At 37.0% G+C, this 25047-nt stretch overlaps 1 protein-coding gene across 2 annotated transcripts in view; it reads right to left on the reverse strand.

The window, feature by feature from the left end:
- Nucleotides 1-25047, reverse strand: part of NAA16 (N-alpha-acetyltransferase 16, NatA auxiliary subunit) — a 60395-nt gene that overhangs the window by 15240 nt on the left and 20108 nt on the right. The window contains exons 6-10 of one of the 2 annotated variants that reach the window (XR_010719408.1): nt 23408-23561; nt 21769-21888; nt 19529-19624; nt 15859-15965; nt 5666-5833 (exon numbers count right to left, since the gene is read on the reverse strand). Coding sequence is in view for 1 of the 2 variants with exons in the window: in XM_066176234.1 (XP_066032331.1) it covers nt 15859-15965; nt 19529-19624; nt 21769-21888; nt 23408-23561 (477 nt within the window). In the remaining variant the exon portion in view is untranslated. The remainder of the gene's footprint in view (nt 1-5665; nt 5834-15858; nt 15966-19528; nt 19625-21768; nt 21889-23407; nt 23562-25047) is intronic. The other variant, XM_066176234.1, reaches the window with a different exon arrangement.

Genomic DNA, 25047 nt, shown 5'->3' on the forward strand with positions numbered 1-25047 from the left:
GTGGGCTGTTTTGGGACTTTAAAAGAGAACTGAAATTTTCTAAAGACCAGTTATTCACAGTTCCGTACTGCATCCAGAATAGTTTAATTGTTCAGTTACTTTAAAGAAAGTCACTTTATTCTCTTTCAAGCACAGTCCCCTGAAGGCTACTCCTAAACAGCAAACAGTGTCTCTAAGACGATACTGCTGTCTCAGAAAATAGTCTCATCTCAGTGTCAAGTCTACAAGTTTCTGAAATATCAGTGTCTCACATTGTACCTTGTTCTTCAAACAGAATTCAAAGGATTCTCTAAGTTTGAAACCCCCTTGAGCTGGAGACTCTTCTATGTGGGAAAACTTCTCATAACCTCCTACAAATGGCTAGAGGAGAAAAACTAGACAAGTTTTTCAGCAGGTGACCCAACAAAGCTTCTCCTAAGCAACTTCTGGGTACTTATTTGGCAGAAATTAGAGCAGATAGGTACTAGAAAAGTAAAAATTTCACAAGATTTTCACCTACTCATGTTCATCTGTCTCACAAAGCTCCTGAACAAAAATGTAAGAGAAGGATGACATAGAAGAACCATTCTACATTCAAAAGCCATCTAGTATCAGACTAGAAAATACAGAGTGAAAGTCTGGGGGCTTCTTATTCCCCACCCACACAACAGAACTCATTTGAGACATCCAATCCTGAAGTACATAAAACCTTCAGTTGCAGGAAAAAGACCTGTAACAATCAGGAATCAAAACTACCTTGGTATTACTGAGCAGGTATCTTTCAAATAGTTAGCAGCCTGAAAGTTCAAACACTATCTATATTTTGAAACAAGAATCAGATATATTCTCTATGGGCACGTCCTTCATTTTGGGGACTGTGTTAATGGAGCATTACCTTTCTGAATTTCAATATGCAGACAATTTTAAAGACAACTGTAGTGCTTCCTGAGGAGGGCAATAACAAACTTTTCTCCCTCCTTCAAAATAAGGGAATAATTGTACATGAACATCGTCTTACATTGATAAAGTACATCTACTGTTCTAGCAAAAGGACACCTAATGCAGAAAAGCCTGAAAAAGAGAGGGAAAACAACTGGGAGGAGGGGATACCCTTCATGAACTTGCTCATCCTCCACAGGATAAAGGTCTACCCTGCTGCAAAATAAAGAGGATGATTCCTAAAACACATGTTCCCTAATCTGCAATCTGACAATCTGACTCAGATGGCAGGCAGCTTTTTATGATTCAAAGTGTCGATATGGGTGGCCTTCACCACCAGAAAGATGGATTTTTCAGGTGGTTCTGAAGATCTGGAGCAAAGGCAGTACTGCCGAAGCGTTTTCACTTAAGGCAAAATGATACGTACAGGGGAAAAAAAGAGCATGTGTACTTGCCTGTCAAGGAAAGGTTATGTCATCTATCCTTGAAACTTGGGATTGAACAACGTTTCTCCTTAAATAGAGAATTCTCCACAGAAGCATCTTTCCTGGAGGAAACTTGTTTCTTGCAGATAATGCATAGAGCTGACAACACAGGCCCCACTGGTCACAGAAAGTGATCCCAAAGCAGGACTTTTTTATTATCAGCAAATCAAACATCTCAGAATGAAATGAGTACTTATTTGCAAAACCAACTCCTAAAGACGCAAAACCTCCACTTTAATAGCAGAAAAGTACGTCTCAAAGCTGAATAAATCAACCCCTCGGTCTACATCTTGAAGTACAACTGAATTTTGACATTATCTCCCTTCACTGCCTTTGCTAGTAGTGGTGCTGAAAGTGAAAGCTTTCTGGTTCCAGAAGAATAGTATCCTTTATTGAGGAATATGGGATTTTGTTGAGTTTGTGACACCACTTTTCCAGCCCAGCAGAAGCAGCATCCATTAGATTTATCAATCTTATGTCCATTCAAGAAATTGAAAAATAGCTGTACTTATCAGAATATCTAAACCTCCTATATCTAGATAGCTCCATATCGACAGATTGAGGTTAGAAACCATTTACAAAAGACTTTGCTACATAGTACCCAAAGGAAACTGCTGTTGTGCAACCTCAAAATAGTCAGTCCTCATCATCTAGAAAAAATGGGATACCTAGAGACTGAATGACAAGCAGCCTTTAAACAGCAGTTGAGTGTCATCGTTGTGCCAGAAATCCATGCTGACACTAACAGGAAGTCCTTGTGACCAAATTAGGAATATTTTTCCCAACACAAAGAAACATCAAGTGCATGCCCTGAAGCAATACTCTAAATGCCTCATGGGAAATGGAGAAGGAACAATAAAAACAGTCCACAAGAGTATTACATCAATACTTGAAGTCTTTGCTACAACAAGATTTTATCTAAGAGAGTGATAAGAAGGTGCACGAAGCGGTGTCAGTATCACATCATGCAGAAGTGGTACCAATACAGCCTGAATAACATTTATGAGCTTAGTACCGAATAAATTAAGACTGAAAAAATACAATGCAGTTGCTGGCTCAGAGTTCTGGAGAAGGCCTTTGATGACAATATTTTGAACAGGGTTTGCAGCTGGTCTGTGGCACACAGCACCAAACTAAGCCTTTCCTGAGCAGTCTCCAATATCAGTCCATTTCTGGGACAGTCGTAATCACTCACACACACATAAAGCCAGCCAAACACAACAAGAGCTGAAAGCTGAACCCACAAAACAATGAAGATTCCCACTATAATAAGCTGGTTCCTTGATTTTCTTTTAATTCTATGGTCTCCACACCATTCTAAACAGAGCCTTCCCCAGAAACAGCTTAACACTAGAAAAAGCTCTGACAAAAGGACAGCACAAACAAGAACGTCTCCCGTTGCTCACAGAGACACTTCCACAGCCTCCCTGAAAAGGGTTACTTGATTGCTTGTGATGAATGAGCCAGACTTACAGCCTGGCAAGGAACTTGTACTCTCCTCTTGAGAAGGGTCTCTAGAAACACTGTGATGGAGGATCTCAGGTTCAGACCCAGTTAAGCGCTGCCCATATGGCAAATCTGCAATCTGAAGTTCCCATCCCTACAAATGCTGATGCTTAGATGTGAATTTTCAGGCCTGCAAAATACTTAAGAATGGTAGCAGAGGGACACTTCTGATAATCTCTATCTAGCATAGCCCCTTCACATGCTTAATGGTATTTCAGTCCAGAAATACCTTTTTGGATGAAAAAGGGAAGAAAGTTTCAAATAAAGAAGCTGCCAACAGACTCAAAAAGGAAAAAATCTCATAAATCAAATTAACTACATGGGGTGGGATGAAAGGGCAAGAGGAAAGGGCAGCTACAGTTTTTCTAAAGTGTTTTACTACAGCTTAATGAAGACAAGAAGCATCTTCATCCATAGCCAAGAGGTGACTGGCAAGAATTGAGATCTACTTTCTATCCAGACAAAGAAGAAAACATGCCAAACACACGAGCCAGCTGGCACACTTGCACTGCACAGAAGGTCTGAGTTCACGCTCTCCCAATGTAATCCACACAGGAAGGTGTTTATGGGCAGCCACCTAAAAAGTTGCATTTTCTATGACTTATTATAATTCTATGTAAATTAATATCTAAGGTCACAGCATCTATAAGCTTAGATAGTTTAGAGAAGAACCAAAAAAACTCTGCAGCAAGGCTCAGACTGGTTGATTTTGGTATATTTTTAAGCAACATTTCTCCATTATTTAAAAAATGTCCCACCTACCAGCTTTTAAACGTAAGATATTAACATTCAGATTTATCAGTGTAAAAAGTTAAAGGTGTAGAGTATGCAAATAACTGAATACTTCCATTTTTAGTCACAGCAGCTACGCACTAACTTATTTGCAATTGCTTCCTTTGTCACACTTGAAAAGTTTCTGCTCCACAACTTTTTATATAGCAGATACAGATTTCCCTCACCCAGGGTGGTATGAACAAGCCCATAGAAAATATTCAAATAAATTGTACCAATTGTGAAAGCTTAGTCAGCCTCATACAGAAAACTTCCATTGCTTACACATTAGGCTAACATCTGAATGCAATAAAAAAGTCACAACCAAAAATATTCTACAGCCTTTACACCATAAAAATAAAACCAGGAAAACAGGACAAGGAGCCTTTTACTTAACACAAGTCACCCTAAATTTCTCATTTATCTTTGATGTACACAGATCTCAAGGATGTAGCTTTACTGTTTCGTGTAACATCCAGTGAAAGAGTTGCTTTAAAACTAAAAGCGATTCACATGTAGGTACATCTCTATTTTTAAATTTTTTTAAGTGAGCCATCAATACTCCCTTCTGCTTCCCTAAGAAAACCATTCTTTAATGTGTGCATATGCTCATGTTACACAGGGAAAGACAAAAATCTGTAAACTGCAGTACAACACACATCTTACAGTATCATGGTTAGTCACCAACTTCAGCATTTCTCAGAGTGTGATGGTTAGGCAGGCATTTACTCTCAGGAGTTTTGCTACAGAGCTACCAGTTTGTAAGGACTGGCTAAAGACAAAGCAGTGATTTTGCACTACCACATTTAAAACCACTGATGTCCATTAGCACTGCTAACAGCTAATCTTGAAATAAAACAAGTGATACTTTTTCTAGTGTCAAAAGCCAAATGAACACACAGGCTATCTAAAACACTAAACTCCAGAAGAAAAAACTTCCTCCATTTATCTTAGTGAGTCTAGTTTGCATTTGTCATTCAAAAGCAGCTTGTAAGAGCTATTCTATATGCTTGTTCTGCAGAAGCAACATGCCCTTAAAAATAATGCTATATACAAGCATGATCAATTAGAAGGCTTACAGCAGCTGTAGAACAATACAAATACAAATTCAGAGCGAACCAATACTCTATCTAAGATGACAGTGTGGTCATCACACAACTAACTTAATGAGAAACTGGTTTTCTGCAAGCTTTTGGACAAGTCTGGGGACTGCACTAAAGATAGCAAATCACTTCACGTGAGTAAAACATCAGTAGGAGCAACTATAAGCAGAGATATCTAGAGCATTTCTTGTGGGTCTCCAAATGGGTTATTTGGAGCAGTTAATCCCAATATAGATCACTCAAACTGAAAAAGCTCTCTTGATAAAGGAGTTCATAAATCAGCTGCTACACCTGTCAGCTCCTGGCTTACATGTTACCTCACAGACCTAAACTGTCAACCATCAGCATGTTTCACACTCCCCATTCTCACTGCACAGTGGAAGTATCATATCCTTGCTGTACCTACAATGACATTTCTAAGCCTGCTCCCTCCTCTACTTATTTTGAAGTATTTCCTTACTCCTCCTTATAATCCAGCTGCACAATACAAATGCTATCTTTCACTATGAATGTACCAGTTGTCAACCAGATCCTGGGTATGTCCACTTACCAGATCACCCTCTCCTGGAATTTTAACTCAGAGACACTACTACCTAATGCTTGAAATGATGGAGCCAGCATGAACAAAGGGCTATCCTTTGTTAATCTTACAGAACTATTTCTTCTTAAAATTCAGAGTTTCCTGAAAGAACCAATGTTTTTTATTTCCTTATGTAATCCACCAACAATCTGCAGAGAACATCTAACCAAAAAAAAAAAAAAAAAAAAAAATCAACCGACAGTGGCAACTTGCTTTATATTGCTTTAGCTTTCCACATTAAGGAAGAAATATGCCTTCTTTCCAGAAAGGTTAAAGAAAGATCTTCACTGAAGACAGCCTACCTTCCTGTGTAGACAGTCTTACACCTTTTTTTGAGACTGTTGTTTCTGATGTTTCTTCCAGCCATTTTCTCTCATCCAGTACTTCCTCACAGTCTCCATGATTTTAGATACTCAGAAAAAGGGCACATGTGCACTAATGTCGAGCTTCAATGGCATCAACCAATGCACCTGCAACACAATCGACGTAAACCTTGATGTTGACTAATTGAAGATCTTCACTCTTTGGATTTTTTTATCTCATGGATTCAGAGACCAGCATGTATAGGGAACCAAAGAGGATTTCTGAGAATTGATCAAGTACAAAGAGAATTTTCTGGGGAGGAGGTGAGGGTAGCACTCCAAGATCCATTTCTTGTGAGGAAGAATAACAAATGAGGCTGTTCACAGATATTTATAATACATCTGGACTGCAGCTTATAGAATGTGAAAATTACTTTATCTCATGTAATTGCTCATACTTCAGGTTATCAGCTTGCATCAGAAACATCCTGCCAAGAGCCACAGTTACATTCACTCTGGGCAGTAACTTTGCATCAACAACAAAACTCATAATAATAAACTGGCACTCCTAAACACTAGTTTTTGCTTCCCAAACATACAAAGCCTACAGCTTGCTCCTGACATAAGAATTACACCAACTGTGCAAATTTTATTCAAGCAGAAAGAAATCAGTAGGATGAATGTCATTTAAATAGTCAAGTACTCTTGCTAATCAGAAGCTAAAAAAAGACTGATAAAAAGATTTAATAACCCTCCATATTATACAGTAGGCTTTTTAAATTAAAGATTTCACATAACTCAAGGAAACTCAAGGGAAATGGCTATACTTTGCTGATATCAATATTTTAATAATAACAAACTTCAGATCCTAAAGCACTAAGCAAAGCATAAAAGCTACAAAACCACTTGCATCATAAAAGAAAAGCCCAGCAGCTAGATAGGAAATCTCTTTGCCTGGACACTGAGACACTCAGATCACAGTACTTAAATTTACACACAGACTATATTGTGTTGAGACATTTTCCCTGTAAAAGCTCCACATTTCTCAGCATATTAAAAAAACATATATACAGTCACATTTTAAAACCTTTCATTCAGACAGTAGTAGTTTAAGTGATTATTCCAAGAAGTCTCCACAAATGACGAAAATTAAATTGTTCATACCATTACAGAAATATCAACTGTAAGTAAAAAAATCTACTATATTTACATTTTTTAAAGCTGTGTCTAAAGTAACATTTCAAAGTTGTAGAGAAAAGCCGGTTATCTGTTAATAAAACCCCCAAAACAAAACCACGTAAGTTTCTTTATGTTAGATGAAGGTTTTTTTTATTATAGCCTCCCTCCTATTCTCCCATGTTTCTCTCCTGCTTAGAATTAGTTCACTATAATTAGCCACTTACAATTCTTACAACTTAGTCTTTGGTTAAAAGTCACAAAGACCAGAAATTCACTTTAAAACATATGTTACCTTCAAGTATGTTTATGACTTGATGATGTTAAAACCTTAGTATCTTATGGTAAGATCAAGAATATCAAGTGAATAAATCTCTAATGGCAATATGAGAACTACATGTCTTAAATGTTCTTAAGAAACTACTTCTTTTCGGAAACAACTACAATTCTTCAAAACACACTATCATAATTGGCCCCACTACACACAAGCACCTCTCATAGCATGTGATTTTTTTTTTTTTTTGCTTTAAATCATGTCTGTGGACTTCACAAATTAGTTCAGCAAGTTGGTTTTTTTAATTTATTTTTATTTTCCTGTGTTTAATCCATCCCATCTTCTCAAGTTTGGTATTACAGAAATGCTTTGTCGAGCAGCTCCACTTTTAGCTTGATAGCACAAGATACAAAGAAAAAAACTGAGTACAAATTTAAAGCCGTATAGACTCAAGATACTGGTACTCAAACACTTGCACTGCTCTTTCAGCAAAAATGGCAGGGTGGAAAGACAGGGTGGAATGGACAGCTGGGAAAGAGAACTACTCTGTCCACAAGTCAGGGCTCTTAATCCATACTGAATTGCATGAGAGACTCATAAATCAGTTCCCTAAGAACATAATCTAATGGAGTCCTATAAATTCTGTGTCCTTTATTCTCCCCTTCAAAATACAGTATAGAAAGAAGAAGAGCTTTTCTGGTGCAGTATTTCTATATATTAAAACCCCAAGATGAGGATGACAGCTCATGGGACTTGTGTTATCACTTCCCATAAAGCAAGCTATTTTGGGCTAAAGGCCATCTTTTCTTTAAACATATCATCATAGCTGTCACTGTACACTGTAGATCACAGTAAGGCACCAGGTACTAGGAATAGTACAGATAGGTTACAATATTTAAAAATTGATCTCCAAAGCACAGCACCTCATTTATAACCTCACATACAACATCTGTCAAGCCTTAGACAATGGCGCCACTGAGCACCTCCCAACAGCTGTGCACTTACACAGCACATCAAGGGTAGAGGCAACAGTACACTGAGCCTGCCAGGGTCACACCAATAGTCCCTGCTGCATAATGTTACCAACACCAGCAGGTTTGCTAGAATAAACTGACTCCATCAGCAGAAACCTACTCAAAGGGAACATGAGCTATCTGACCTGATAAATTAATTGGGATGCAATTACGACTTTACTAGACTTTTATCAGTATTTTGTCTGTCGCTTTTCTTTCACCATCTAGATGGGGGCAAACTTATCTTCAGTGAGCATCTACATCAACAGCCTGGCCAAATGATTGCTGATTTCTAAGCTGGAAGTATTCTTTACACAGCTCTTTTTCTCTAATTGAGACCACAAGCAGATGATCACTGACAAAATACCAAATGCGCAACACTTTCTATTAGAATTTGCACTGTGAAATTTTGCAGAAATAAAGACAGATGCCATATGTGCCACTTTGAGAGCTCCAAAATCAAGACTGATAAAGGACTGTACAGAAACAATCATATGTGATCTGCAGATCACATCCTCAGCCTAATCCCACTGTACTCTTTAATATAAACAATGCATTCTTTGGCAAGTGCCTACCTTGAAGCATCAGTTTCAGTACTTCATGTGACCTGTGGTGAACCATGCATTTACTCACATTTAACATAAACCTAATGTAGATCTGCAGTTACCCAGCTGTGTTTTGAAGTTAATCCATTTCTAAAAGGCAGATTCTGTGACAAGTTCTTCCCTTTGTGAACAGTTTGAAGCAAGAAATTCTATGAAGTGATTAGGGCTCTACTGGCAAAAGGGTATAAAAATCACAACTGAAGATTCCAAATTACAGTGTGTGGATGAGGGATCTCAGTGCTTCTGTATACAGGCATTCATGTATATCAGCACGTCAGTCTTTACTGTACCTTTCTGCAACGTTTGCTGCAGTGTCTCAATGCTGTCAGACTTACATAAAATGCACTCGCCCTGGCACTGCAGTTACAGTTCAGACGAGCTTGCCTGCTGCAAAGTAAAAGGCTACAAACTGGTCCTGGACTTGAAGGCGAAACACAGTAAAAAGACTGGGAATCATGAAGGTTTGAAAAGACCTCTACAGACTGCCTAGTCCAACCCCTTGTTACAGAACAGGGACAGGTGAAGCAGAATACTCCTGGCCATGTCCAGTCACATTTTGGCCATCCCCAAGAAGGCAACTTCACTATGTCTCAACAACCTGTTCTCATGTTTGACAACCTCGATGACAAAAGTGTCTTTTCTTTTGCTCAAATGTTCTCTGGTATTTTACTTCGTGCATATACTACCTTGTCTCTGGGCACCAATGAGAAGCATCTGCCTTTTTTCATTCTTGCCTTCGGTTTGTTACATACACAAAATCCCATCTGAGCCTTCTCTTCTCCAGGCTGAACTGAGTCACTAACAAAGATGTCCCCCACTACTGGCCCCCAGTGTTACCTACTTGGGGACACCAGCTGGAGTTCATGCAGCAGATGACAACACTGAGCCTGGCAGTTCAGACAGTTTTCAGTACAAATTACCGTCTACTAAGGTGTACTTCAACATGTTGTCTGTGTTCACAGATGGTGTCAAATGCCTTCCTGATACAGAGCATCAACTGCTGTCCCCTTGTATGCTGAGATAGTAATTTTGTTACAGAAGGCTGTTAAGATAATCAGGCATTAATTCCCCTTCATAAATCCACCCTACCTACTGTCCTTTGTGTGTTTGATAATGATTTCCAGGATTATTTGCCTTATCAGCTTCACAAAGATTGAGATCAACCTGACTGGCTCATAGCTCCTCAGATCCTCCTTTTCCTGCTTGAGAACAGGAGACATTCACTCTCCTCCAGACCTTAGGAAGCTCCATCCATCATGATGAGATCTCAAAGACTGAGTAGAAGTGTAATTACACTGTCTAGCTCTGCTAAGAGCTGGATATGCATCCCAGTCAAGTTCGATGTGCACATCCAGTATGTTTACACATTCTATCCTCCAGTACCAAGATGTGTGTATTTAGGAAAGCAATTAAAGTGACACCCACATACCCTCAAAAATCACAGAAGTGGCATACATTCTCTGCTGCTTTGATACACCAAACTTGCTACTTCACCAGCAACTCTTAGAAGACTACCAGAAGATTTACCAGTAGTGTTGAGCTTGAAATGATAATCCTGTTAGAAAAGACGACAAATAACAGTATCATGGAAGGTACTTTGAATTACTGAATTCTCTCTCATCAAGAAATGTGGAGTTGTATTTTCATTTGTTTGCTTTTTTTTTAAAGCATAACAGCAAAGTTGTCAATGAAGACACTGACAATTGGTATCTTCTGCTTCTCCTTGATACATAACAGGAATCCACTCTTGGACATGTAAAAGAACAGACACACATAACATCGAGACAACACTGCGTGCACCAACTAGGCTTCAGCTGAGCAATGCACTGCTGTTGTGTTGTATGCAGTCAATTACAGAGTATATGCAGGTGCCTTAACTGAGTCTCCCGATTTAACAAGTGTCCCATCAGAGGAGCAAAAGAGTCCTAGAAGATGAAAAGATAAGTATCACCATATCCAATGTTTGTCTTGGTGCTAGCAGACATGAAGATGCAGGTTGAGAAGGTAAAAGAAACTTAAGTATCTGTTTGGGACAGGTCTTCCTCCCAGGAGGACAAGGCATGTGCTGTATCTATCAATTAAAGCCATAGATGCAATGCATGATGAGTAAAGGTTAAACTGCAGATTTAGTGCCAACACTACCATGTTGTTTATCACAGAGTGCTTTGCCTTTACAGGTAACTCCTACCCCAGAATTCTTCCATTTTATGATACAAATTATCCAAATAAAGTTAAGATGGGGGGAAAAGGCCTGGGAAACAAACAAACATGGAAAAAACCTAGAGAGTTTTGTAGAGCAGCAAGACATTCACAGGGTTCCTTCAGGATGTCTTAGCCAGAACCAAGAATGTGTTTCAAGAGGAACTGTACAAACAGGCAGAGGCTGGTATTTGAGAAGGTGACTGAACTTAAGGATTAGGTGAGAAAAATTAGTATCAAGCTCAGAGTGCAAGTTCTGTAATGCTAGTAACCTTATAGAAACTCTCAGCTCTTGCTCAGACCAGCCATTTCCTTTCTCCAAACTTCATCGGTGAGTAGGATCTGCTGCAATGCTTTTTACACTTGTGAACTTTGCCTTTATGTAACCAGACTCATTTACACTACTTCATTATGACTATGGGTTTTCACATTCAAAAAGCCTCAGGCTGCCATATAATGAATAGAAGGAAAGCATAGCTAATTTCTTCACAACATACAGTGGTTATTTTAAGAATCATCTGGAACCAACTGGTAGTTATGAACATTATCCTTCAAGTATTTTTTTTTAAACACAAAGCCATCAAGACAGTGTGCCACTAAATGATTTCTCTAATATTTTGCAGATAAAAAGTGATCTATGACTGAGTATCAGCAATGATGTACCAATGAACACAGTCTATATGATATTATAAACTTCCTATGAATGAGACACTGAAAAACAGTGTAAGACTGAGGTTGGCAGTTTCTATCACCCTCCAACTGACCTTGTCTTCAGTTGGCAAGACATAGAATCTAGCAGTGTACCAGTGCAGCAAGTTAGGAAGTAATTAGTACATGCCTTTGGTATCTGCAAACAGGGAGCACAGTAACAATTATCACCCGATAAATAACTTGAACGCTTTATATGCTAACTCCTTTTATTCCTTATTCATGCACATAACCTGTACAAAATCAATTCTCGATAGTATAAAAAAAGTACACAGACATTGACTCAAATGGCCTTTGTCCAACTGTTCATACTGCAATTCAATGCCCCTCTCTTTATTCCAATACTAGAGTCATTTTATGCTACAGCATGGTATAGAACTGCACGCAGTGTACTGAACAGCTGGTATGATTTTTTTAAGTACGTAGTATTTTTATAATCAAAAGTTCCATCCACAGCACAATACATTGATCAAGTTAAAATGACAGTACAATTTCTAGGTAAAAGACAACTGTTAGCCCCTTTTCTTATGGCTTCTCCACCCCTCAGCCTGAACTACTTATGTCTCCTCCAGTCTAGGTGGCTTGACAAAGCAGAAACAATAGAAAAAGAAACCAGTTCACATGGTACTTTATCGCAGTAGCATAATGGCACAAAACCTGAAGAAATCACCACCTCATCTGAAGAGCTTTGAAGGATTAAACCATGTCTTGTATAACTCTCTTCTAAAACTATGGAGAAAAACGTAAGTCAGACCACTGACTTGCAAGCAGTGATGGACCACAAAGTCTTAAACTGGGTCTTGCTGCAAAAGCATACACAGTAATTAACAGCAAAGCCAGCTTAACACTTTCTACTTGTCAGGTTCTGTAGTTCTTTTAAAGTCTGCTTTAACATAATCATCAGGGGGTTAGCAATTTCCTCCTAAGAGGCAACAGTATTGCTGGGAGTGACGAAATCCAGCACTGCTTGTCCCACCTTTCACCACACCATCTCTGTTACTTTCTCAAGCCTCCAAGTTTCACAGTTACCAAATCTTGAACAGTTTCCTTTTCAACCCAATTGTGTAGTCAAATATAAACCTCTGCACATCACAAACTGAACACAAGGCCAACACACACAATTTCTTCTGCTCCAAAATTATAGGAAAGACATAGATTGCATAATGCAATATGAAGCATATTTTAACTCATTAGAGACTTATTTACTGAGGAATGATTTACCTCAAAACAAGTCTTTGAGTATACACAGAGCTTTATTGCTTTTTGGCAGTCTTTCTTTATTGAACATATTTCAGATTCTTGTATTTTTGGTCGCTCAAAGAAAGTTTCTTCCAGCAATAGCCTTAAGATTACTTCTTTTATGAAACAAAGAATGCCATATCCCACTTATGGCACCCTTCTGAGACTTCGTCCAAAGGATCTTAAACAGTTCTACTTACATTGCGAAGGAAGATTAAAACCACCTTTCCTACTTAACCAAAGTAAAACTTATTCTTTTATGAAGTTATGAAGAGCAAGTTGTAACCCATACCCTCCACCACACTAATATTCACACATGTATGTAAAAAAATTCCAATTCAGTAGCAGAAAAAAATAACATCCCATGCACCCAAGTTGGCACTGCAGTGATGTCAGTTTTATTTTTGGTGGGGCATTCGTTAATTCTTTCCAGAAGCAGCTGGGAAAGCTTCCTCAATGTTAGTTTCATAGATATGAAGTGCTCATGCAATAGATACTTTGGGAAGAAACCTACCTAGCACAGCCAAAAGGCTGAGTACCAACTTACAGCATTTAGATAAGAGACATCTTCCTGAACACATCGGACAAATGTTTACCTTCTATACAACCAGCCTTTTCTCCTTACTGTTCATGAAAGGTCACAGACCCACCTGGAGCTCTAGAAAAAAGGAACTTTCTAGGCTTAAATACCAACTCTTTCATCAGGTCTTCATATCTATGACACTTCAAAATCCAACTGCAGTTGACCACACCAAACTACACTTGTTTCCAAAGACACACAAGGGGAACTTTCTTCCCAACTGGTAGAGAAATCAGAATTCTGCTAGGTATTTTCTAGAAGGCATAACACAATACTAACTACAATCCTCTTTCAGCCTAACGATACAAGTAATTTATGTGAGAAGCTAGTACTGAGCTCCAACTTCGACAAATTAGATACCAAAAGAGAGTATTTTTCTGAAAGATGTAGCACACATTAGTTTGTTACAATTTTCAGCCCTCAACCTCTAAATTTTAGTAATTCTAAAATTAACTGTCAGGGACTAAAAGTTTCTTTTCGTTTCAAAGATTGTTCTGTCACACTATAGCTATAGGTAAACCCAACCAAGTGAAATGTAAAAGCCTGTCTTGGTAAGGAAATGATTTGAAATATGATAAAAATGCTTTTGCAGAAATTAGCAGCACAAACAAATCCCAAGCATGTTCGGAAAAGGTGAAGCTCTTGATTATCATTACTTTTTAGGATTAAGGTGGCAGTTTTGAGCAGCACTGATTTGACAGAATGAAGATGACTACCAGAAAGGCACCTTTCTGTCTAAGTCTGCCCCAAAATACAGTAGCCCTCTTTTTTTTACCCATCCTGTCAAAAATGAAGTGCTAAAACTCTTTTCAGACACCAAATGAGTTTATATGTATCTTTCAACATCCAGATTCTTCACACTTCAAATAGCAGAGGTAAAACTTTCCTAACATTGACTGTACTTGTATCTAGATACCCAGTGTATCACAATGCAAAAAATTTCAATTCCATTTCGTTTACATTGGTAAGTATGCATTAGCAATAAACAGGCACTGTAGAAAAGCCTGTACTATACAAGTGTCCTGTTTTCAGCAGTGATAGAGCTAATTTGCTTCTTTGGAGCCGGTATAGTGCTGTGTTTGGAGCTTAGCATGAGTATAATGCTGATAACATACTGATGTTTCAGTTGTTGCTAAGGTGTGCTTACACTAAGGAGAGGACTGTTCAGGTTCCCATGCTCTGTGAGGCAGCAGCGGCACAAGAAGCCAAGAAGCAGCATGGGCAGGACAGATGACCTGAAGCAACCTAAAGAATATTCCATACCATACAGTGCCATGGCCAGTATATAAACAGGGGCAGTTGCCCTGTGAGCAGGGCACTGGTTAATGAATGGACAGCAAATGTCCTGTGCATCACTTGTTTCTCTTGAATTTTATTCTTCCCTCTCCCCTTTTCATTACAATTATTAGTATTATAGTTTATTTTGATTCAACATTAAAGTGTCCTTATCTCAACCCACAAGGTTTATGTGCTTCTGATTCTACTCCCCATCAGGCAGGCGTGGAGTGAGCAAGCAGTCGCGTGGTACTTAGGTTGCCAGTTGAGGTTAAACCACAACAACACGATACTAGAATTTACTAAAATTACGTCAACCACGGAAAAAGTAGAGATTACAGAAGTTATGTAAGGACATTTTAGGACACTAGCAAAGAAACTCTTCGAAAGAAGAGTAATTTTAGTCCAAATAAAGGAGTATTCACTTCTGGTTGAAAAGCTGCATCACGTATTTAGGGGTTTTCCAGACACAAACCCCTCCTTTTACCTAGTCATGAATGGATTAGAATACCCATAGTGTTTGCAGCAAAGATAATATCGGAAGAGACTGATCTGAATGACTCTGTTTTCTACACACTTTAGTAACATGCTTTAGTTCAAAAATTTATTTTTGGTATACCTTACTGTCAAGTTTGGAAGGAAGAATTACATTTGAAACAATAGTTCCTATGTGACACAATTACACCAAAACTGAGTTAAGAAGTGCAGAAATTATACACTGAAGTTTCAGCTCAAGACTGAAACAGGAAACAAGCCTTTGTGTTAAATAGTAATGTATTCATGCAATTCAGAAATGTACATAGAACAATAGCCACCTGTTTTTTAAAAGCATTACTTCTGGTGACATCATAAACCATAAGTTGAAAGAATCCTGTAACATTTGCACACAAAGTTAACGATCATTTTTGATTTTTCAAGAACCTCAGTGCACTCTGCACAAATCCGACTTCAAGCATTTTGACATCAAGTGATCATTCACATATGACAAAATAGCACATTGGGAAAAAATGTTCAACAACTCTAACTAGCAGGTTACAGGAAAAGCTACATAAAAACTGTTAGATAGTCTACTAGAAATTAAATACAGAAGACGTCATAAAAACCAAATAAATACTAAATTTTACCTTTTCTGGATTGTAATATAAAGATTTCAAAGTGGTAAACAAGGGTGGGCAGCCTTTACTGAAGTTAACCCTCAGGAACTTATCCGTTAGTTCTCTAAATTTTTCACCTAGGAACAAAAGCGTGTTTGGTTACATGTCAGTGATTGCAAGTGTTACATAAATATACGCACTAACTGCTCAGCAACTCTGGATAACACAGGAACTGAGAAACTGCAATTAAGGGCTTCAGTCTTTCCTGTTATTTAATAAGACACAAATATGCTCCAGATTTAAATAGAAAAATAAAAAACTCAGAGTAAAATGCTAAAGTTTCTAGTGTTTAGGATTCTGCTAGCAGACATGGTAACAGTCATCATACCTGCAGTCTATTGAAAAGAGAAAATATTAAGTGCTGACTACAGAGGATGTAGCAAAAGCTATTTAAACTAACACTGAAAACACCCTATAAATATTAAGAATAACAATGGAGATGTTGCAAAAGCTCCATCATTGGAGGTTTTTTATCAGTAAGTTAGACAAATATGTGTTAGGACTAGTGCAGATATAAAGTATCCTAACTTGAGGAATAAGGATGGATTAAATGAACCCTCTGCCTCTCTTCTAGTCCTACTTTTATTAGTAGGACATGACTTGTGATATGACTGTTTCTGGAACTAGAAACCAGATTTATTGTTTCAGAAACCTAAGATCCATATCAGATTCACCTGAATTAAAATATACTGCAGAAAGCTAAAAATTTGATCTAATTGTATTTTCAGTTAAAAATCACAATACTTGCAGTAAGTGCTACCTTTCTGAGAAATGTTATTTAAAAAAAAAAAAAAAGGAAAAGCAGTACTTCAAAGACAAGACATTCAGCCAAGAAAATAGCTGATTTTCATTTTTTATTCCTAGAACGAAAGTGATTGTGATACAGCCGGGGGGGTTGGGGCAGGGAGCACAGGCTGGAGGGGATGCTGGTTGTTGTTTGGTTGGGGTTTTTTCCATTATTTTTATTGACTTGGTTTGCTCTGCATAGGGATGAACTTTTTCCACTGAACTTCAGTGCCTCCTCTGTTGCAGACTTCTCTAACTTTCTCAACAAGGGAATAGCATGCTCCTTGTAATACTAAGATGCACCGATAAAACTAACAAAACTTGAAATAAACTTAAGTTCAGTAAGAACACATTAAAAGTCTGATTAACAGATTGTTTTTAAATATTCAGAAAATGCAGATACTACTGCTCTGCATACAACATTTTAACTTACTTCTATCACTTCTCAATTGTCTTACACTTACTGTTACCAGCAGTGTTGCCAAGAAACACTGAGATTAATGAAAATAATTCGTGTTCTCACCTTGCTGTACTAAACCAAATTGCTGTATATAGAAACTCCTAGTACCTGTGGATGGGGATTCCATGACTGGACTGTAAGCACATGCTTTATTACAGATTGATTAATTAAAATGTGTTGTCTCACACTACAGAAACTCCCCTATATAAAGAAAAAATCCATCTCAGCTTCTCCTGTTGAATTCTTCTAATTATTACCTTGCTGGAAGAATCATAATTTAGAATTTAGGAAAGCAAGATTCAAGTTTTCATTAAACACCTATTTACTTATAGAAAGCAGAACAGTTTTAAAACAAAGTAAAAAAAAAAAAAAAAAAAAAAAAAGGCACACAGCAGGACACCCACCAAGACAATAAGTCACATTACAATTTAGCCAGAAGCATACACAAATCTAAAACTGCATGCACACAGACTTGATCAGTGAAATTGATGGTAACAGCCTTCCTCCATAAAGGTGGCTTCCAGCTCAGTCAAGGAGCTAATTTGTATCAAATGCAAGGTTAGGATCCAATGCATGGCAAGGTCTGGACAAGAACTTGTCCTTTTAACATAAGCCTGGATTTTAGAGTTGTTGAATTTTTAAGAGTAATTTAATCCTGATTCAAACAGTGACAGCTCTAACTGGTCAGTGACCACACTGGAACAGTAATTGCATTTAACCAGAAATTCTATCCTCTTGAAACTTGCAAATATTTTTCTGCAAAGATGTTCCTTTCTACACCTTCACATGCTTTCTATCAAATTTCAACCAAAAGAAATTCTTGTCTCCTGTACTTGTAAACATGGAAAATCATTTAGTAATAGATTAATCTCTACGGGATCAAAAACAGTCTTACATATTCATGCCTGATAGGCTTAATAAGTAAGACAGCAGAAACAAGATTTAATTTTGAGAAGTTCTTTTTGTTATAAAGTGCTACAGAAAGTAGCCAAGATTTTTTTTTTGACCAATCTAATGATGAATTTTGCTTTATCCTATTGTTACAGCATGAGCAATTAATTTTTGTTACTATACATATTTCTATTTAAATGAGCATCAGCTGTGAAACTACACTGTCAGATATAAGGCAACCTAGACCAAAACACAGTGAAATGAAGTCAGCAGCAAAACACACTATTAATAAAGATATAGGAAAGCGTTCTGCAGGTTATTTCCTTGTTTGCTGTGTTACCATAACAATCTTATTACATAAAAGAAACCCCAATTACTCATCACCCAGCTTTTCAAATCTAGCTGAAATGCTTTAAAACTTGCCCCTGTATCTTCAAAGAAACTGAAGTATATAGGATGATAAAAGGTACAAGTGGCAACATCTCATGAAGCAGTTAAAATATTTTGATTTTACGCAGGAAATGCATATGCACATTCAGACACATGAGCAACAAGAGGGGAGTGGACTAGATGTGCTCTGGAACATTTTAAGGTAACAACAAATATGGTGCTCAGTAAATGACCTAAATAAAAACTAATCTTATAAATTTAAGAGGATGAGGAGGTATGTTGGGAATTTGCAGCTGATCTCAAATTCCTTGACACTTGATATCTAGCTTACGTACTTTCTGAAAGTTTTCTACTGGAGTTCCAGCAGCTAGACAGCTACAAATTAATTATATATTTTTATGGTATTTACCATTTCATTTAGTCGCCTTCCTTCTATTTTGGAAGAGCACAGCTTTCTATTTTAACAAGTATATAGACATTTTCCTTACAAAACTGAGGGTATTTGTGCACTGTATTTCAAAACAAATTTTGAAAGGGCAAAGTCACAAAGAACATAGCTATAAAAGAAAATAGTTTGGGCTACATAATACTGCAGATATTTTTATTCCTTTTCTTATGAAATTAGCAGCACAAAGGTAGGTTTTGTTGTCAAATTAAGTTCTAATGGTTCTACAATAAAGTAGGTGTACATTTTCGCAGCAAAAATATGCATATTAAAGATACAGGAAGAGGTACGCATACACATACACTCACACCTAGAATTAAAGTGTACTGTACCCTACATATTAATTAATGATTCTTAACTTGCATAAAGCAGGAAAGTTATGTACAGGAATTCCTACAATCTGCATATCATTCTGTATTGTAGTTTTATCAACATAAATATTACATAGCTCATATAATCATATTTGAATGAATGAAGCTTTTCTATCAACTCCTAAAACTAAAGATTTTTGTCTAATCCAAGAAAAATGCATACATTAGATTTGTCTACATGTTCAAGTAGGTATTAAATGCACAAGGTAGGTATTAAATACACATTAAACAGCCTGATGAAAACTTCAAAAAAATAGGGGGAAAAAACTATTACAGAACAGATATGCAACTTGTTACCTGAAACAAAGTTTAAAGGTAATCTTCTAGGTGAAACTGCTCTGGGATGTCTTTTACTAACTTCTTCATAAATCTGAAGCCTCTCTTCTAAAGTGCCTATTATCAGCAAATACAATAGATGTAAGTAACAGACATAAAATCCTATTCTTTTAAATGTCTTTAAATGTTGAGAATTTAAGTGTTGAGATTAATTGAGCTAGATTCCTTATGTGGATTTGGACCAATTTAAGCATTTCATGTTACTCTTCTCCGGTTAATCACAAACAAAAACTGTACTGAGAACACACTGTATATACAATACACAACTACTAGCATTAATCACTCTAAGGATAAACTGTATACAGGACCATTACCTTGCACATTTAGTCACACAGAGCTGGAGTTTGGTTTCTTTCAGTTACATGTTGTTCAGACCCATTCACACATTGTATTACATTCATAGCTTCAATTAACCCTTTTTTTCACTAGGCATCCATTTCAGACACACTTAAAGCATTCAGAGAAACATGCTGCATTTCTAGACCATAGGTATACAAATAGCACACTATACAAGCACACTTCTATTATAGGTCCTCAGGTGGCAGCAAAACCAGGGCACAATAGTGCCAGTGTAAGTACTGCACACCAGAACTCGTTTTACCTCAATGTTTAACAAAAATAAAGTTACTTGAAGATTTTCTGCCCACTCCTCCCCTTTCCCCCATAATATGCTTTGGAGCTCCAATGTGGTTAGAACTGAAATAACACTAATCTTTTGCTTCAAAATGCCATTTTTAATATAAATAAAATCAATTTTGCTTAAATATTAAATTCATTTAACAATTTAAAACTGAATGTACAGATCAAGGCTACAATACATATATATTAAATAAATCTGTCTTCCTTTAATAAGAAGAACAGTTTATCATGTCACTGAGCTCAGATGTTGGGGAAGGGGGGGGAATCTATTACCCAGTGTCTCCAAGAGATGTAGAGTTATAAAAGTAGTACTAAAATATTGTTTGGACTGGAACTAAAGCATATAAAATCCCTAATTGAAGTCACAAGTTGGAGCTCCAGAACTTACCATGGGGGAGGAAATAGTCCTAAGACCACCTAAAAAATAAAGTAGCATTATTAGTTTTATAGAATTAGTACAGTTTTAGTCTACATAGGATTTTAACATGTCAAAAACTACTGGACTGGTTCTTCGTTAAAAACTACATGCTTTCATCAAGATATTTGTTGTATCAGAATAACTAAGAGTTCCTGGGTAATTTAATTTCTGAGACAATAACCATGTGATTCAACTCTGTGAATACACCAGGAAAACCACTCCAAGGGGAACACTACACTCTGAATATATGTAACAAATTAAATAATTTCCATTACCCAATCACTAGCTGTATTTTCACACCTCATGAGACCTAATGGTAAAGCTTTCTAGAAGAAAGTTGGTTGAGAAATATAATACAGCTATAACACCTACAAATAGTATAATTGTAAGCTTATGATTTATGATGTCATCAGAATAACTCCAATAAACTTCCACTAATTAGTGAAAAACTAAATACAAAGAAACTATTCCCATGTAAATGTAGACACTCTAAAAAGTTATCACAGCAAAACACTTAACAAATAGTTGCAATAATGTAGTTTTGAAAAATGAGCTGTTTTTTCTGGAAAAACACAACAGCAGAAACATGAGCTGGCATTGGAATAACAAAGGTTTTAACACATTTATCACCTTTACCTTCTAAAGTGCCAACTTCAAAAAAAAAAAGGGGGAAAAAAAAGGGAGTTTTTTCAGATGGTCCACCTTAAATGGCCATCTTAAGCAGATTTTGAATATTTCCTATATGCCCCTAGAAAGAGGTACTACCTAAACAAGTTTCAAAACTATGATTTTATGTTGTGGCATATGATAGCAATCTGACAATCAACTACTAGACAGGAATTAATTGCCATTTGGTGTCCAAGTTCACATGTGACAAAGGAATGTTCTTCATATAAGCATTTCAGCAAATGCCACCCTTCATTCCAAGAAGATAAATACTTGCTGTTGATATTTTCATGCACACAAGTTTCTCAGTGAACATTTTAAAAATGAAAGAACACACTACATAATATTCAAGATCAGAAGGTAGATAATTATCTGCCAAGTGGAACTTTCTAATCTAAAGCAGTACCATATCAAACAGGAGCTCTAAGTGTGTCCTGTATCATACATATTTACACTGTATCTGTGTAGGTGAACTTACTGGGTTGTAGGGCCTTTTCCAAGCCTTCATAATAATACCAGTTCTCTGCATTACGCTCAATTAACTCTTTGTATACTTCACCAGCTTCTTTCAGTCTTCCTAACTTGAGTAACATCTCTCCTAGAAACAACACAGCACAGAACTATGAATTACATCAGAAAACACTTGTGAATAAAGTTTACAATAGTAGATATATAAAATTTTTCTTAAGCACACACAGACTCTTAAAAAGAGGTCTTATTTTCCCAAAGGCATTTGCTGTGTGTTACAAATGCTACTTGAAGCTACCACATACAGAGCTCAGAACATTCATCACCTGTGAAAACAAAGATAACCTGAATATCTGCATCTGATTATTTAAAATAGCTGTCGGGAATATCAAAAAAACAAGCAACACCTCCTTCCAGGACTTCATCACACAACTAAATCAGTTTTTACCAAGCTGTATACATAAGCACATTTTTCACATCAACTAACCAGTTTTTAACTGGTTAAATCACACTGGTTTGCTATGAAGTAAATGGTTCTACCAGGTCTAGATTGCAGGGAATTAATTTTCTTCACAGCAGCTCATGCTGGGCTTTGAGATGTTGTGTTTTGGGGTTTGTGACTAAATGTTCATAAATACACCAACATTTCCACCACTGCTAAGCAGTACTTGTAGACCATCAAGGGGTTTTTTACTCCCACTCTGCCATCCAGCAAGTAGACCAGGGTGGACAAAAAGGCAGGAGTGGACACAACCCCAACAGCTGATCCAAACTGGCCAAAGAGGTATTTTATGCCATTTAGTTTCATACTAAGCAATAAAAATTGAGGAGTGTTGGGGAGGTAGCCATTGCCTGGAGACAAGCTGAGCATCAGTCTGTGGGAAGTGTACAGAGACTGCATCAGTAGAGGAACTGGGTTTGATTTTCCTTCCTTCCCCTTTCCATCACTCAAGCTATCTTCATCTCAGTGCACAAGTCCCCTTGCTTTTGATCTTCCTATTCTCTCCCGATTTGACAAGTGAGGCTGGGCGAAGTAACTGGGCAGCTGTGAGGGGCTTATCCCACTGGTCAGTGTCAGCCCACCTAAACTCTGCAAGCAAGGAGTAGCTGAAGAACATGTGCCATTACACACACACATTAGAATTCAGTATTAGCATTTCAAATCCACAAAACAACTGTGAGTTATTTTTAACCAAAAAAGTCAACTTCAGTATTCACTTCTGTAAGTAAGTGCATTAAGAAGCTTGAGAAGGTAACAAGAACTTGATACTTCAGTCAAAAAGGAAGAAAATCATGTGTTTGTACTTCAAACAGTATTCTTTATGAAATCCTTTTTCATAGGATTAAAACTGGGTTATAATAGTTCTGATTTATGGAAAGCTACTCTAGTGTACCAATATAATCTGAGATTTTCTCTATTCCTGTTGTCAGCCGAAGACTACCTGCATTCACTACCCACGTTAGTAGGAAAAGTTATTTACATGTGCACAAGATTGTAAATCTGTTGGTACCAGTTTTCCTAATAATTGTTATAAATAAATTAAAGACTTTACATGCTGGGGTTTTTTCCTTTTACTGCTTCATCGTATCTGAAAGCCATTAGCAAGTTTCTAACAAAATTGGCTAAGGGAATAATAATGGTGACTTACCTTTGATTTCTTCTACTATTAATTTATCACATATTTGCTTTTCATATGTCTCTATATGTTCTAAAGACTCCTGAAAAAGATCTGCCTCTCTCATCACTTGATTCTGATATAAAATCAGTTCACTATATTCATAATCTATTTTATTAGGAGGAACCTGGGGGGGAAGAAAACAATATATTAGTTAACATTTACCTGTACCTCAAATTTATGCATTCTTACAGAATTCAAGATTTAAGCTACAGCATAAAATCAGGTCTGTTTAGATACACCATCAAACCAGTCAAAATATAAGACTCCCATTACTCACAATCAAATCAGATTAATTTAAGGATATCCTTTGTAGTTAATGTTTTAGAAGTCCATTATTTCTCTTTTTTCTATCACAGTGCCAAGCTAATTAAAAACTGAATTATATGAGAGAAAGCAAAGAACTTCATATTTTTTCTTTCTGAAGCACTTATGCACTACACAACAATTTTGATATAAGTTCTACAGCAGATGGCTGGAGTCTAACAATATCATTTTCAGTATACCAGAGTTCTGGATCAAACTATTTCCAAGAGGAATGACCCACCCATAGCCTGACAACTGGAAATTTTCTGATAGAAAACTTACACTATTTCTCTCTTACCAAGTGTTGTCTGCACTAAACTTCAATCCCCTAGAAAATACAGTGCACAGGCATACAGAGTTTTTCAAGCAACAGAATTATTTTTAGGTCTGCCTGCAGTTGCACACATAGGACTTTCTAGAGGCCACAGTACAACTAGTGGCTCATCCACCTTGCAGTGCTACAACAGCCAAGGAAGGAGGGTGACATGCAAAATTATTCCTTCCAGAGATAACCCCTTAAAGCAGATTCAGGCAATGAAAAGTCTTGCAGAGTTATAGTAATTCTTTTTAACTAAATTCTCTTCACTAATACACAAAACACTACTCCAATTGGAAGAATGTTAGAGAGCAAATGCAATCTCCAGAAAATGCCCAGCAGATCAATAAAACTATATGAAATGTACTGTCCCAACAGAAATTGAGAGAGAGACTTACAATCTAACATGATTTTTTACAAAATAAAAGATGAGAAGCAGTTGAGTTTGACAAATGTTAATGATATTTTTTCCTGTGACACTATATACTCTGTTTCTTCCTGAGCAACCAACACTTTAAAGTCACATCGGTCACTGAACAGTTTACTATTACCTTCTGTTCCCTGAAAAAAGCTTCTCCTTGGTCTTTAGAAATAAATAATTTAATTCAAAAAACTGACACACAAGGCCAAAACATTACACTGGCTGAAAGGAACATTCTTATTAAGAATACTGTCCTAAACCACTGCTTACAGCCCCTCCCTAAACACAAATTGATTTTACAGGATTTAACATTTCTGATTACATGCTCTTCAGATTTTGAGAGACAACTTCTACAGTATTGCTGGGCATTTTTAGGAAGATTTGCTTTCACATATAAGTGGTGTGAAAGATAGCATAACTAAATAAAATACTATAAAGATGTATGTATCTGAAAATGAACATTACTATGAAAATAATATCATTCAAGTACTTTTTTAGCAGCTAATATAGTATAGCAAATGATCACTAATGGAACAAGACTATACCTTACACATACTAGTCAGCAGGTAG

This window comes from Chamaea fasciata, unplaced genomic scaffold (assembly GCF_029207755.1).
Source record: "Chamaea fasciata isolate MVZ Bird 193981 ecotype frontalis unplaced genomic scaffold, bChaFas1.0.hap1 SCAF_2, whole genome shotgun sequence".
Classification (NCBI taxonomy): domain Eukaryota; kingdom Metazoa; phylum Chordata; class Aves; order Passeriformes; family Sylviidae; genus Chamaea; species Chamaea fasciata.